This window comes from Brassica rapa, chromosome A09 (assembly GCF_000309985.2).
Source record: "Brassica rapa cultivar Chiifu-401-42 chromosome A09, CAAS_Brap_v3.01, whole genome shotgun sequence".
In the NCBI taxonomy this organism is placed as follows: Eukaryota; Viridiplantae; Streptophyta; class Magnoliopsida; order Brassicales; family Brassicaceae; genus Brassica; species Brassica rapa.
In genome coordinates this window covers 17,218,914-17,232,106 of record NC_024803.2, presented here as the reverse complement: position 1 = coordinate 17,232,106, position 13,193 = coordinate 17,218,914, and the positions used below count along the sequence as shown (strand labels likewise).

The 13,193-nt window shown below is 39.9% G+C and overlaps 1 protein-coding gene and 1 pseudogene across 1 annotated transcript; both read right to left on the bottom strand.

Annotated features, from left to right (window-relative positions):
• Positions 1-90: 90 nt before the first annotated feature.
• On the bottom strand, positions 91-2,909 carry LOC103839820 (calcium-dependent protein kinase 22). Its single transcript, XM_009116305.3, has 8 exons — positions 2,106-2,909; positions 1,789-1,935; positions 1,565-1,699; positions 1,076-1,185; positions 836-1,003; positions 613-740; positions 438-537; positions 91-353 (listed from the first exon to the last, which is right to left on the bottom strand). The coding sequence occupies exons 1-8, from the start codon at positions 2,680-2,682 to the stop codon at positions 276-278; spliced, it is 1,443 nt and encodes a 480-aa protein (XP_009114553.1). The 5' UTR covers positions 2,683-2,909; the 3' UTR covers positions 91-275.
• Positions 2,910-2,977: 68 nt separating this feature from the next.
• Positions 2,978-7,731, bottom strand: LOC103839818 (annotated as a pseudogene).
• Positions 7,732-13,193: the final 5,462 nt, after the last annotated feature.

Here is a 13,193-nt window from a genome sequence, read left to right as displayed (position 1 = left end):
GGAGATACCAATCTCGGTTTGTTCTGTGATTGGTTTTGTGATATTTGGTCTCCTTCTACTTTTGGTGTTTCTTTACTTTGTCTACCTTACTTGCCTCAAATCAATAGTCTAATAATCGCTACCAATCTCAGGTTGTTTTAAGAATGAATTGGTTACAAGAAGACATATGTATAACACAAGTTTCAAGATCAACTCTATCTCTCACATCGGTTTCCCTGGTTTAACTCTTCTTCTCCGGTTTAACAAAACCGCTTTCGAGTGAAACAAGAACTTATTCAGTGATGAATAAGTTGCCCCTGCAAGTTGACACTTCTCATCATAGCACAAAACTCCTCATAGTCTATTTTTCCGTCCTGCACAGAATTCATTACAAGACTCAGAACTTGCTTAGATGTTAAAACTGGGACAAAGCCGGAAAATGTAGAGTGTGATCTTACATTATTTTTATCGATTTCTGATATTATTTCTTTGGCACAAGCTTCATCTCCCATGCCATGCTCCTTCATGGCTATCTCCAATTCATCCTTGGTTATGTATCTATCATACACAACTCACATTAATCTTTTGAACATTTTATCTCTCTACATTTTTACAACTCTTCATTTAACTTGCCCGCTGTTGTCTTTATCAAAGTGTAGGAATGCTTTGTGCAAATGTTCATCTCGTTCCAATCTGTGTCTCTGCATTGTCGCTGAGATAAACTCGATGTAGTCTATTGTTCCATTACCATCCACATCAGCCTGAAAAAAAAAATATATATATATATACATCATTATGTGTTTTGGATTCTTTCTAATTATGAGATCAACAAAAGAGATGGTTTGTGAGTACTTACAGCTTCCATGAGTTGCTTAACTTCAGCTTCAGGGAGTTTAGAGCCAAGTCTGTTCAGTCCAGTTTTGAGTTCTTCATAAGTGATTGACCCGCTTTTGTCGGTATCCATACTCTCAAACATGGTTTTAAGACTTCTGATTTCCTCTTCTGATAGACCCTCTGCTATAACCTGCAAAACAAAACAACACACAAATCACATTCTGAATTTTTCAGGCAGTACGGGAGAGCGAGTTTCTTTTACCTTGAGAGCTAGCTTCTTAAGCTTGTTCATAGCTCGGAATTGCTTCAAACGGGACAAAACAACGCCATCAATAGGCTTATCAGGAGCTTCACTCAAGATCCAAGGATGTTCTATAAAAACCACAAGTATTGCTAAGTTATAGACAACCATAAACTCACAATTACATTCCAGACAGAGCAACCTAAGGACTTCAAGCTTCACATAGGGTAATTATAAGACCTAAGCAAGGGTCTATAAGCTCATTCTAGATTCTTGTAAGAAGCAGGGCCGGTCCTTGAAACTTATATGGATACATGCCCCCAAATATGTACAAATTTATTTATTTTTTTTTTTGGGTCAAAATACAACTTTATTATTAATCGAAATCTATACTAAATCGCTTAAAACCCCCAAAAATCTCAGAGCCGGCCCTGATGAGAAATTCACAACACCCACCAAACACAAACAATCCTGCCTTCAAAGATCAAAATCTCAAACAAAGAGGCTTACCAAGAACATTTTCAGCAGAGATTCGTTCCTTTTGGTTTTTGTTGAGCATCCTCTTGATAAGGTCTTTTGCACCCACAGATATACAAGGCCAAGGTTGGCTATCAAAATCAATTATTCCTTTCTTAATCTCATCATCTACAAAACAAACAATCACAGATTAAAAACCACCACCAAGAAAAGGAAGAACAAATCAAAGTCATTATTTATAGCTTAAGCTCCTTTACCATTTCCAAATGGAGGGCTGCCACTGAGTAATATATACAATATAACACCTGCACTCCAAATGTCAATCTCTTTACCATAGCTTTCCTCTCTCAACACTTCAGGAGCAATGTAGTAAAGACTGCCTACTTTCTCCTTCAATTCTACTCCTGTACTTGTTGAAAATACCATTCTTAGTATCAAACTATCTAAAAATAGCTCTATGCATTGTAAAGGTAGCAAACTTTTGTGAATGACTGATTATTTGAAGCAAAATATAAGCAAACAGTCATGATGATGATGATGATGATGATGATGATGATGATTCAGTAGCTCTCACCTTCTTTGATGTAAACAGAACAACCAAAGTCGATAGCCTTGAGCTTAGAACTCTCTTCATCATCACTAGAGAATAAGAAGTTCTCTGGCTTAACATCCCTGTGAATCACATTCATCGAATGACAAATCTGGACAGCGTTCACAATCGACTTAAAGATCACAGCAGCATCTTTCTCAGTGTAATATCTATGAGACTTGACCAAAGCATGGATCCTGTCGAATAACTCACCACCACGACAAAGCTCCATCACGATGTGTACGAAGTTCTTGTCCTCGTAAGAAGCATGAAACTGCACGATGTTGGATACTCCTGAAAGGTTTTCCATTATCTCAATCTCTGTCTTCACGGCTTCTTGGCTGGTGAGGTTCCTCTTGGGGATGGATTTGCAGGCGAAACTACGGCCTGTGGAGATCTCTTGGCACATGTAGGTTGTGGCAAACCCACCTTTGCCTAGTTCTTCACGAAGTTTGTAAAGCTTTTTGAACTCTACTAATGGCTTCCCTAGTATGGTCCCTGCAGGCTCTCGTTCAGTGACGAGATCAGATGCTGGTAGGCTTTTACTGCCGCAACAACCCATTGGTTCAATGGGGGATCTTCAGAGATTATGTTTCTTTGGTTTTAAGAAGAAGAAGATGATGCAGGAAAGATTTAAGAAGACTTTTGTTTGATGATGGCCAGACAAGTCTTTGGTCTTTGTTTTTTCTTTTCTATTATTTCTTTTGTCATTTTCATTTTCAGTTACAGAAGGAAGGAAAGAATAACTTTTTGCCTTTTATAAAAAAAAAAGTTCATCTAAAAACAATTAATAGTGTAAATCTAACAATTGAAATCCCCCATTATAAATCGTACTACTGCTTGTAAAACAATTGTTGTGAAATAAAAGTAATTAAATCATTCCGTTCATATCTTTTTCAAACCGAAATTAATAAAGCTATTTGCCTTTTTTTTTCAGGCCACATATATAGCGCTTTTAATTGACGTGTAGGAAGGACATGAGAATGCATTACAACAAAAAAAAAAAAAAAACAATTCCAAATCATCAATCTTGAAGAGAGAATAAAGGAGAAAGATCAGAGATTGTTGGAGAAGAAGGAGAAGATGACCAAAATCGTTTAAACGGTTTGAGGAAACGAGAGATAAGAGTGGTGCAAACACAAGTATTGTTCTTCCTCAGCTTCCTTAGTTTCTTACCAACTCTCATTCTTAACCCAACCACTCTGATCATAATCAACGGTCCAGATGATCTCTTCCTCCGCTGCTGCTGCTGTCTTGTCTTCTGGTCTGCCCGTTCCAAAACCTTCTGGATTAGAAATTGAGCTCTTGTGTGACTCAAATCTTGGGGATCTTCTTTCTCCATCTTTGTGTACTCGTATGGATTATTCTTCGCCATTAATGCCATATTGTTTGATCTTTGATCCTTTTTGAGATTATGTCCTTTGAAGTATTTAGAAAGATTTTGAAAGCTAATAACAAAAAGTACACATACCTATATAGTGAGAAAGGGCGAGAGCGAGAAAGAGTCCATGTGAGGATTAATTATTAATAAGCATGTGTATATATGAGTAATATTAGGCCAGTTTAAAAAAAAAAAAGATTATATGAGTAATATTGTGCATATACATGTGGATTATCTTTTTTTTGAAACACACTTATATTAAAACCATAAAGATTGTTAGGTGCCCACCATAATGGCATCACCTACTACAAGACTCTGTTTTGCTAATAAATCAGCATCAGTGTTCTTCTCTCTAGGAATCCAATGAAAAGAAATGACATCAAAATGAGAGGATAGATCAACAATGTCCGCTGCGATCCCATAAAGCTCTAGCGGAACTTCGAACCCTTTAAGGGCTTGAATCAGTTGAGTAGAATCAGATTCACAAACGAGTCTCTTCAGTCCCAGTCTTTTACTCTCTGTGATTGCTTTTCGCATTGCCAATCCTTCTCCTGTGAGAGCCGACCCTACAAGGGAGACCACCATAGACCCCGATGAGATTCCATGCGCGTCTTTAATGTTCCACCCGAGTCCTGCCATTTGGTCTGATGCCCTCCATGCCGCATCGGAGCGTAGCAGGGCACAGTTCCCTGGTTGAACTTCTCGAGCTTTCTTCCTTTGTTTCGGTTTAGTGCTCTTCACTTGACTTCCACTCCACTCTCTTGCCATTCTAAGAGCTTTAGAGATTGTTTCCTCTTCTGTTAGACTCTTGTTATTAAAACACAGAGTATTCCTCGAGATCCACAGTTGCCATAATATCCAAGGCGCTAAGCTTCCTTCTGCTATGCCTGTAGGAGGGAGACAAGTTCTTCCGCTTAAGTTCGGCCACACATTCATTAAATCTAAAGATCCACTCGTATCCACTTCTGGTGTCACAGGGGCGCCTTTCCATACGTTTTGGGCGTAAGGACAATGGAGGAAGAGATGATTTATAGATTCGAGTGTGCCACATCTCCTGCATCGGGTGTCAACGTTGATGTTTCTGGCAGCAAGTAATTCGCCGACTGGTAGAGCATTCTGGAAAACTTTCCATAGAAAAACTTTGATCTTAGGTGCAGTTTGTAGCTTCCAGACACTCTTGAACCAGTCCATGTGCCTCAGATCCTCTCTCATATCAATCTCGGCTGCTTTGTGTTTGATTGCAGTTTGGTAGCCCGTCTTGGTTGTATAGACTCCTGTGGTTGTTCCCAGCCAGACCCTCTTATCAGGAGCCCCCGACAAGCTTGGTTTGATCGTCGTGATTTTCGGGACTAGCTGCGGGAACATGAAGCTGATCTTTTCCACATCCCATTCGTTAGATCCCTCAATGAACAGCTCAGACACTGTCATATTCATTGCTTCTTCTGGGGCTGGTCCCATCGGGCCTTCTTGCTCGGTTAGGTTCAGCCATGCTGAGTACCAGACCTTGATAGATGTTCCATTACCCACAACCCAGCCCATGTTTTTTACTATCAGGTCCCTTCCTATCAGAATTCCCTTCCAACCGTGCGATGACTTGGGTTTATCTTTACATTCCATAAAGCTTTCATCTAAGCAATACTTTCCCAAAAGAATTCTTGACAAGAGTAGGTCTGGGTTATGCATAATTCTCCAGCCTAGTTTTCCTAGAAATGCGTCGTTGAAAGCTTGGAAATCACGGAATCCAAGTCCTCCTATTTCCTTCGGCTGCGCCATTTTATCCCATGAAGTCCAAGCCATCTTCTTCTTTCCAGTTCGATCGTCCCACCAAAACCTTGTGACTTCAGATTGGATTCTTTTACAGAGCGAGACAGGAAGTTTGAAACATGTCATAGAGTACGATGGTATAGGAGAGAGGACGCTTTGGAGCATCGTCATTTTCCTGGCTGACGATAGGAACCTGTTGGACCAGCTGCTACCTTTTTGCCTGATTTTATCGATTATGGAAGAGAAGAGATCCCTCTTTCTTCTTCCAAAATGTTCCGGCAAACCGAAGTACTTGCCCACTCCACCTTCTTTTTGAATGTCCAACTCTCTCTTGATTGTATTCTTGAGTGAGGCCGGAGCCCGTCTAGAGAAAGTGATGGAGGACTTTTGAGCGTTGATTGATTGCCCAGAGGCTTCCTCGTATAGTCTGAGAATTTTCTTCAGCGACTGGCAGCTCTCTTTGTTTGCTCTTACAAAGAACATAGTGTCATCGGCGAAGAGGAGATGGTTGACTCGAGGGCATGCTCTCGTCACCCGGATTCCTTTGAGGGAACCCTCTTCGCTTGCTCTGTTACACATTCCCGAGAGGACCTCGCTACATAGGATGAATATGTAGGGGGAAAGAGGGTCTCCTTGTCGGATGCCTCTGCTCGGTGATACCCTTCCTCTAGGCGAGCCGTTAATGAAGAAGGAGTATGTAACAGTTGATACACACTGCATGATCCAAGTAATTAGCTTCTGATCAAAGCCAAGGCGCTGAAGTACCAGTTCTATGAATTCCCACTCTAACCGATCGTAAGCTTTGCTCATGTCGGTTTTAACCGCCATCGCAACTCTCTTCTCAGCCTTTGACGTTTTCAGGAAATGCAGGACCTCATGTGTGATCAGCACATTGTCAGATATTGCTCGTCCTGGTACGAACGCAGACTGGTTCTCGGAAATGATGGATGAGAGGATGGGTTGCAGTCTCCTGGTCAATAGCTTTGAGATGATTTTGTAATAGACATTACACAGAGCTATATGGCGATAATCCGCCACTGTTTGCGGGTTCTGAATCTTCGGGATAAGTCGGAGATTTGTTTCGTTGATTCTGTTTGGAAGAGTGCCCGTAGCAAAGAAACTCTGGATCTCAGCAACGATATCGGGTCCTATGGATTCCCAATTCGTGTGGAAAAAGCTAGCGGAGAACCCGTCCGGTCCAGGAGCCTTATCCGGATGGATCGATAGGACTGCCTCATGGATCTCACTTGAGGTGGGTCTAGCTGTAAGCTGCTCGTTCTGCTCATCAGATACCATCTTCTGCAGCGCGTCTGTGACTGTCCTCTCTCTATCTCCCTCCACTGAAGTGAACAGAGCCTGGTAGTAGCGCATGATGACATGGGTAATATGTTCCTCTTTATATACCATCCTGCCTTCTTCATCCTCAATTACGGAGAATGAGTTGGCTCTCTTGCGGTTCTTTGCGACCGCATGGAAGTATCCGGTGTTCCGGTCTCCCAGTTTTAGCCACAGCAGTCTGCTTCTCTGTCTCCAGAATTCTTCTTCGGATTTATAAGCTTCCATCAGCTCCTCGTTTAGCTTACGAATCAGCTCTGCATCATTTTTATCGCTAGAAAGGGCTCTGTCCAAATCCTGCTTCTTTGTCTCTATGATAAGGCGGCTGTTCTGATATTGTGTTTTGTTCCACTCCACTATCGCAGCCCGAGTTTGAGCAATCTTTTCTCTTATAGATCGTCCGGTAGCCTTTTTCCATACCTCATCAACTAGCTTTTTGACCTCTTGGTTATCCTTAAGTCGCCTGTCGTATCGGAACATGCCCTTTCTCTTTTTTGTACTCGTATCAAACACAGAGACCAAAGGTCTGTGGTATGAAGCTTCCATGGGTAGATACTGGCATCTTGCCGTCGGGAATAATTCAGCCCATGTGCTGTTGGCTGCTGATCTATCCAGTCTACACCGGACTAGATAATCTCCTCTCACTCCTCTCCATGATAGCAACTCACCAGAATGGGGTAGGTCGTAAAGGTCTCCTTCCGAATAGAAGGATCTTAAGTCACTGAAAGAGCTTTCCGCCCGTTTTGGTCCTCCGTCTTTCTCAGCGTTACTGAGAATATCATTAAAATCCCCGGTTATGAACCAGGGGGAGTCACGCGCAGTCATAAGTGCTACCATTTGTTCCCAAAACGTTTTCCTTTTATTCTTATCAGTGTCACCGTACACAAATGCAGCAAAGAAAGATTTTCCTTCAGCCTCAATGAGGGTGTCTATGAAGTTTACATTTGATGACAAAATATGGAGCTTCACAGTTGCTTTCCAGAAGAGTGCCAATCCTCCTGCTCCATGTCCTGTAGGCGGAACGAGGTGCTTGTGTTCGTATCCCAGCGCTTCGGTCTTGCTGAGAACAAAAAGGTCGGGATTTTTCGTTTCCTGAAGAAATAGTATGTCTGGTGATATGGACCGATTCATATCAAACAGACGTTGAACTGTCTGGGGATTCCCTAACCCCTGACAGTTCCAGCTCGATATTTTTAAGGACCGTGAGTGGATGGGATCCGAAAATCCATCCTTTTCTTCACGGTTGCAGGTATCATGTTGCAGATGGGTCGGTTCTCTGAGCTTGTCGTTGAAGTTGTACCCTCTCTGGCACGAGATGTTCCCGCCTTTCGTTTCAGAGTTGTTGCTGTGCTTGTCAGGCCAGATGCTTTTCTTCTAGCTGGTGAGTTTTTGTTCTGTGTAACTCTCCTTCTTTTTGTTGTTTGCTCTGTCGATGGTTAAGCCTTCTCTTGGTTTTTCCTTCCCGGAGGGCGTCCTGGCCGTCTTTTAGAAGTAGTAGGCTCTGCATTGCTTTCCTTACCAGGAGGTGGAGAGATTATTGGGCCCAGTCTCAAATTAACTGGTCGCCGCCTCTCATTGGAATCCACACATGGCGCTGTGATTATGGTCTCTTGGTTTGGAATTGGTTCTGGCGCCAGAGGTCCTAATCTGAGAGAAGCAGGAAGTCTTTCTTGAGAATTTGGTCTCAGTTCAGCTGTAGCTCTTCCTGCACTAGTAATCAGTTGGGGAGGATTTGGGCCCAGTCGTTGGTTAGCTGGAATTCTTTCAGGAGTACTCTCTATACTTTCTACCCTTTGTCTCTCTGAGTTTGCTATCAATGTGGCTTTCGCCATTTGAATAGCTGTTTCCTCCATTTCCCCTTGTTCCTCTGCCTGTCTTACTCTCTCCTTCCTGGCTTCTCTTTCAGTTAGGTCAGCGCATTTTGTATATTGAAGCATTACGTCTCTTAGTTCTCCTCTTGCTTCATCTAGGACCTCATGTGGGATTTGATCATGATCACATTGTTGGGGAATCCCCCTTTCAGATTTTTCATGGTTATTCTTAGATACGCTTGAGCCAGTATCTCTATTCTCTGGTAGTTTCCTTGATACTTCCCGGTAGAAGGATCTACTCGGTGGACCAGGTAGGTCACGATGGGTAGAGAGATCTCGAGGGGGTCGATTTCCCCTCTCATAGTCATGACGTGATCTTTCTCTTGCCTGTGAAGAGCGTCGATGTGCGCTTCTTTCTTGCCATATTTTGGAGTGGTCTTTGTATTGTCTTTGCTGAGAGATTTCTCTGGCTTCCTTTTCACCCCTTCTATCAGTGATGCTCCTTTTATTTGAAGCAGAGAATTGGAATGCTCCACTTCGTTGCTCTCTAGTTTGGAGATTTGATTCAGTACGCATTGAAGGTCTAGTTACTCCTCTTACATCACTGCTTCCATGTCCCGAGTTAATAACTGATCTTCCTTGCAGTTCATCTTGGGTTGCTTTAAGCGCTTTAGTTTCTGCCCTAGCAACCAAGCACTCCTTCAGCTCATGGTCAAGTCGGAGGCACTTGGTACAATGCTTATCTAGCCGTTCGTAGATCAACGTAGTAACCACCTCATCTCCATTTGGGTATTCCACCACTGAGCTTGTTATCAGGGGGAGTAAGCCATTGATATGTACTCGCATTCTAGCCGTTAGTGCAGTAATCTCAGCCTTCTCATACAGTCCAATGTCTTTTCCAATACATTTAATGGTGGCTTCTGTCCACAGATGAACTGGTAGACCCTGGATTTTGATCCAAAAAGGAATTAAGGACGGGAAAGTGGGGGAGATTGTAGGCTCCCATCGTTGGAGTATGATCATCCATCTAGCATAGTGGTACGGACGTTGTTCAAGCACCGACAACAAGTCTGATTCAAGTTCGAACTGGAACTGGAACAGTCAATTTCCCAAGTCCGAACCGACTGGTTTGAACTCTGTTTTCCAGTGCTCGGTAAAGAAGGGTATCAGTGACCAAACCTTCTGGACAGACTTGTTAGTAACCCGCCCAATAAGAGTGAGTGAATGTTTGCGAATCAGGTCTGAGTTATCTGGCATTGGCACCTTTACTCGAGCAGCTCGGGGAGGGGGTTGTTGCGTCCCCAACACTATTCCCTTTCCTTTTTCAGCAGAAGAGATTCTTCGGTGAGACATCTCTTAGCGGACTCTAGTATGTTTGCTTTGTTCCGGTAAGTAATTACCAAACTTCTTGCCTTCAGGAAAAACTTGTTTGCTTAAGGGAAACCCCTGAAGTCAAACTGTTGCTGAGGAACCGGAAAAAGCTCTTCTTGACTTTGTTTAACGCCTGTATAGCTTAACTCTGCTCTATTTCTCAGGTAGTATAGCAAAAATGACCCAAACCAGGATTCCCTAGTGATAAGCCGAGGAGTTGGTTGAAATAGTACAATCAGAAGGTTATCCTCCTCCGTTGAACAGAGGTGTCTATGCAGGAAACCTTGAGACTCATCAGTAACTTCAGCTTGCTGTAGCCATGCTCGTCGGACCGGAGGCAGTAGGATCGGCGGTCCCTCCGACCATTGTCGGGGGAAGAACCCGGTGATTCTTGTTGCAGGGCGCTGCTCGGACCGTCGGTTATTCCCAAAACGGGAAAAGATTTGAAAAAACTGAGTGGGGACCGTTAGTTAGAAGGCACAACCCAGGAAAGTCAAGCCTCAAGTCTAACGGGTAATAACTTCTCTCGGTAGTAGTGTCTGGGAGAAAAATCGCCTATTTTGGTTGTCACTCGTTTTTCCAACCCTACATGTGGATTATCTATTTATTTTTTTCTCAACCTTGTCTGCCTGCCTCTTTCACACACATTTTCGTACTCTATATTATTCATTCATTTACAATATTTCAAACATACATATTAGATATGATGTTCATAAGGATTAAGGATTACAGTAAAACATATCTAAATTCCTGTAATGGAGGTTTCAGCTTGTAACATATATATTTTCTGGGTTCTAAATGTTAAAAGCTTGCAACATACTCCCTCTGTTTTATTTTATTGTCGTTCTAAGTTTATACACACAGATTAAGAAAACATATGATTTTTTTATTTCAAAACAAAAACACAATTACTTATACACATAACCATATTTCAACTAATAGAAAAATAAATTAGAAAATCTTATTAATAAATTTTGCATTGAAAACTTTAAAATGACACTTATTTTGAAACAAAAGTTTATCCTTACAACGATAATTAAATCGAAACGGGGGGAGTATATGACATTGGTGAACAATGCAACTCCCATAAACGAGCGAATATACTATCTCTAATAATGATCTGCATAAGTATATATTTAACTCAAATTCCCAGATTTTTTAAAAGAAAAGTTGGTCTATAAAAATCTATTTATCAGTTAATTATATATCACTATCAACCTTTTTCTTTACATTCATTGTTTAATCCCCTTACTTTGGTTTTTAATATATTTGAAACAATTCATGTCAATTATTTTATATGCAACTATTGTGGTTTAGTCCCAGTTGTTTTAGTATTGGTTTATCAAGATTGAAAAAACTTCAAGGTGGCCGTCAGATGAAATTTATAAATTTAGCTTGACCTCATGTTTCATAGAACACATCAGTATCGACCATTTGATATATTAGTTAATTGGTCAATAATGACCATTTGATATATTAGTTAATTACATGCTAGGTTTGCTCAAAAAATATGTTAGGTTTGCTCTGTTTTTTTCTTCTTGGTGGCAATGACAATACTTGCATGCATGTAACTCACTCTCTATTTTCTAAGGTATCCGATAATTGAAGCAACATGATAAGGTATATTTTTCATCAACAAAAACAACATGATAAGGAATGTTCCAGTAATAAACTGATAACTAGATTTTGACCCGCGCTTTCTTTTGTTATAACAAATTTTGATATGAATTAGTATTGTGTGATTGTTTTACATTATTATGTTACAAAGTCGAATTATATAAAAAAAAATTTTAAAAAAATATTATATAATTCATGAATTACTTTATTTGGAATTTTGTATAAATCTTATGTAATTCTCTTTTGCGCATGGGTATTTTACATGGACCCCGAAAAACCAAACCAAAATCAACTCGGAAATTCTGGTTCGGTTCGCGTCGGATCCAGAGAAAAATACGTATTTTTTTGGAAATATGGGTTTCTGTTCGCGTCTGAGACCTACCCGAAACCCGTTTGGAAGCCAAAGTATCCAAAATGTTTGTATAAATTATATATATTTGTGTATTTTGGATATTTTTTTAGTATACATATATTTTTGAGTTTTGGTTTGAATTTTCGGTTATAGTTTTGGATTTCGAGTAAGAAATCAAATTTTAAAAATATATTTGGGTATTCAGATAAAATTTTGGGTATTTTTGGTTCCTCGGGTCAGATTTCAAGTACAATTTTAGGTCTTTTGAGTATTTTCTGATTTTCAGGTATTTGTTTAGATTTTGGATATTTTTTCGTGTTTCAAGTATATTTATGTTTATCGAGTTTTATTTGAGTCCTAAATATCTGAATGGATCCATACCCATTACATACAAAAAAATAACATATATTTAATAATTATTTGAATTATGGAGTCGAAACCATCAAGATACGAAAGAAACCGATCCGAACCCAAATAATTTTTTTTCTAAATACTTAATTAGGTCCAAAAATCCAAAACCTAGCAAAATTCATTGATTCGTTTTATAAAATTTTGGGTGAAAAATACTCTCCAGGTTTGATCTATAATGGTTAATAGGACATGGCTCATTTATATTTCAAAAGTTGATCTCGTAAGAAAACTTTGATCTAATGGAGGAAGATGGTATATATGACAATGACCCCTACATATTAAAATTTTGGTGCCGTTTATATCAAATATATATATGTTAAATTGATAGTCATGATCTTATTAAAGTGGGTGAGATTTATTTAAATGTTAGAATATATTATTTGGTTGCTATATAATAGGGGATAGTTAATAATATTTAATTGTATACAATATGTTGGACTAAAAAATAAATAGGTGCAACAACTTTGTATAAGTAGATTTTTTAAGACTTTTTCCTTTTTAATAGTATTGATAGTTGACAGAAAAAAAAACTGATAATATTAAATATACATGTATTAATTGGTTACTAGTAAAAAATAAAAAATTGCTTACTGGTAAAACATAAAAAAATTGCTTACTTGTATCCAATGCTTTCTCCGTTCATTTATATAACTTACAAGTTAACATAACATATCACCGTAACTTAAAACCATCATTTTAATTAACTTTATATATTTTTATATTTTAGTTTATCAAATTTAAAGTATTTTCATCTAGACCGGGTGATTGTGGTCGAGTGGTAAGGAGACGGGGCTGAGACACCAACATGTTTCAGGTTCGATCCACCTGCTGCGCGAAACTAAGTCACAATTATCCTGGTCACCCAACACGGATATGGGCACATGCTTTAGGGCCCATTTGAATACCCGGAGAGAGGGTCTATCCGTGGGCTGCACCTCCCCTTGGGGATTAGTCTTGGCCTCTCCATGGGCTTGGGATACCCCCAGGTTAATCAAAAAAAAAAAAAAAGTATTTTCATCTAATTTAAATAT

Excerpts from the sequence above, each read along its gene's own strand:
- LOC103839820 (XM_009116305.3), bottom strand. The coding sequence starts at position 2,682 with ATGGGTTGTTGCGGCAGTAAAAGCCTACCAGCATCTGATCTCGTCACT. Across the intron at positions 1,186-1,564 it reads CTCTGCTGAAAATGTTCTTG|AACATCCTTGGATCTTGAGT; the intron begins GTAAGCCTCTTT and ends TGGTTTTTATAG. Across the intron at positions 741-835 it reads TTAAGCAACTCATGGAAGCT|GCTGATGTGGATGGTAATGG; the intron begins GTAAGTACTCAC and ends TTTTTTTTTCAG.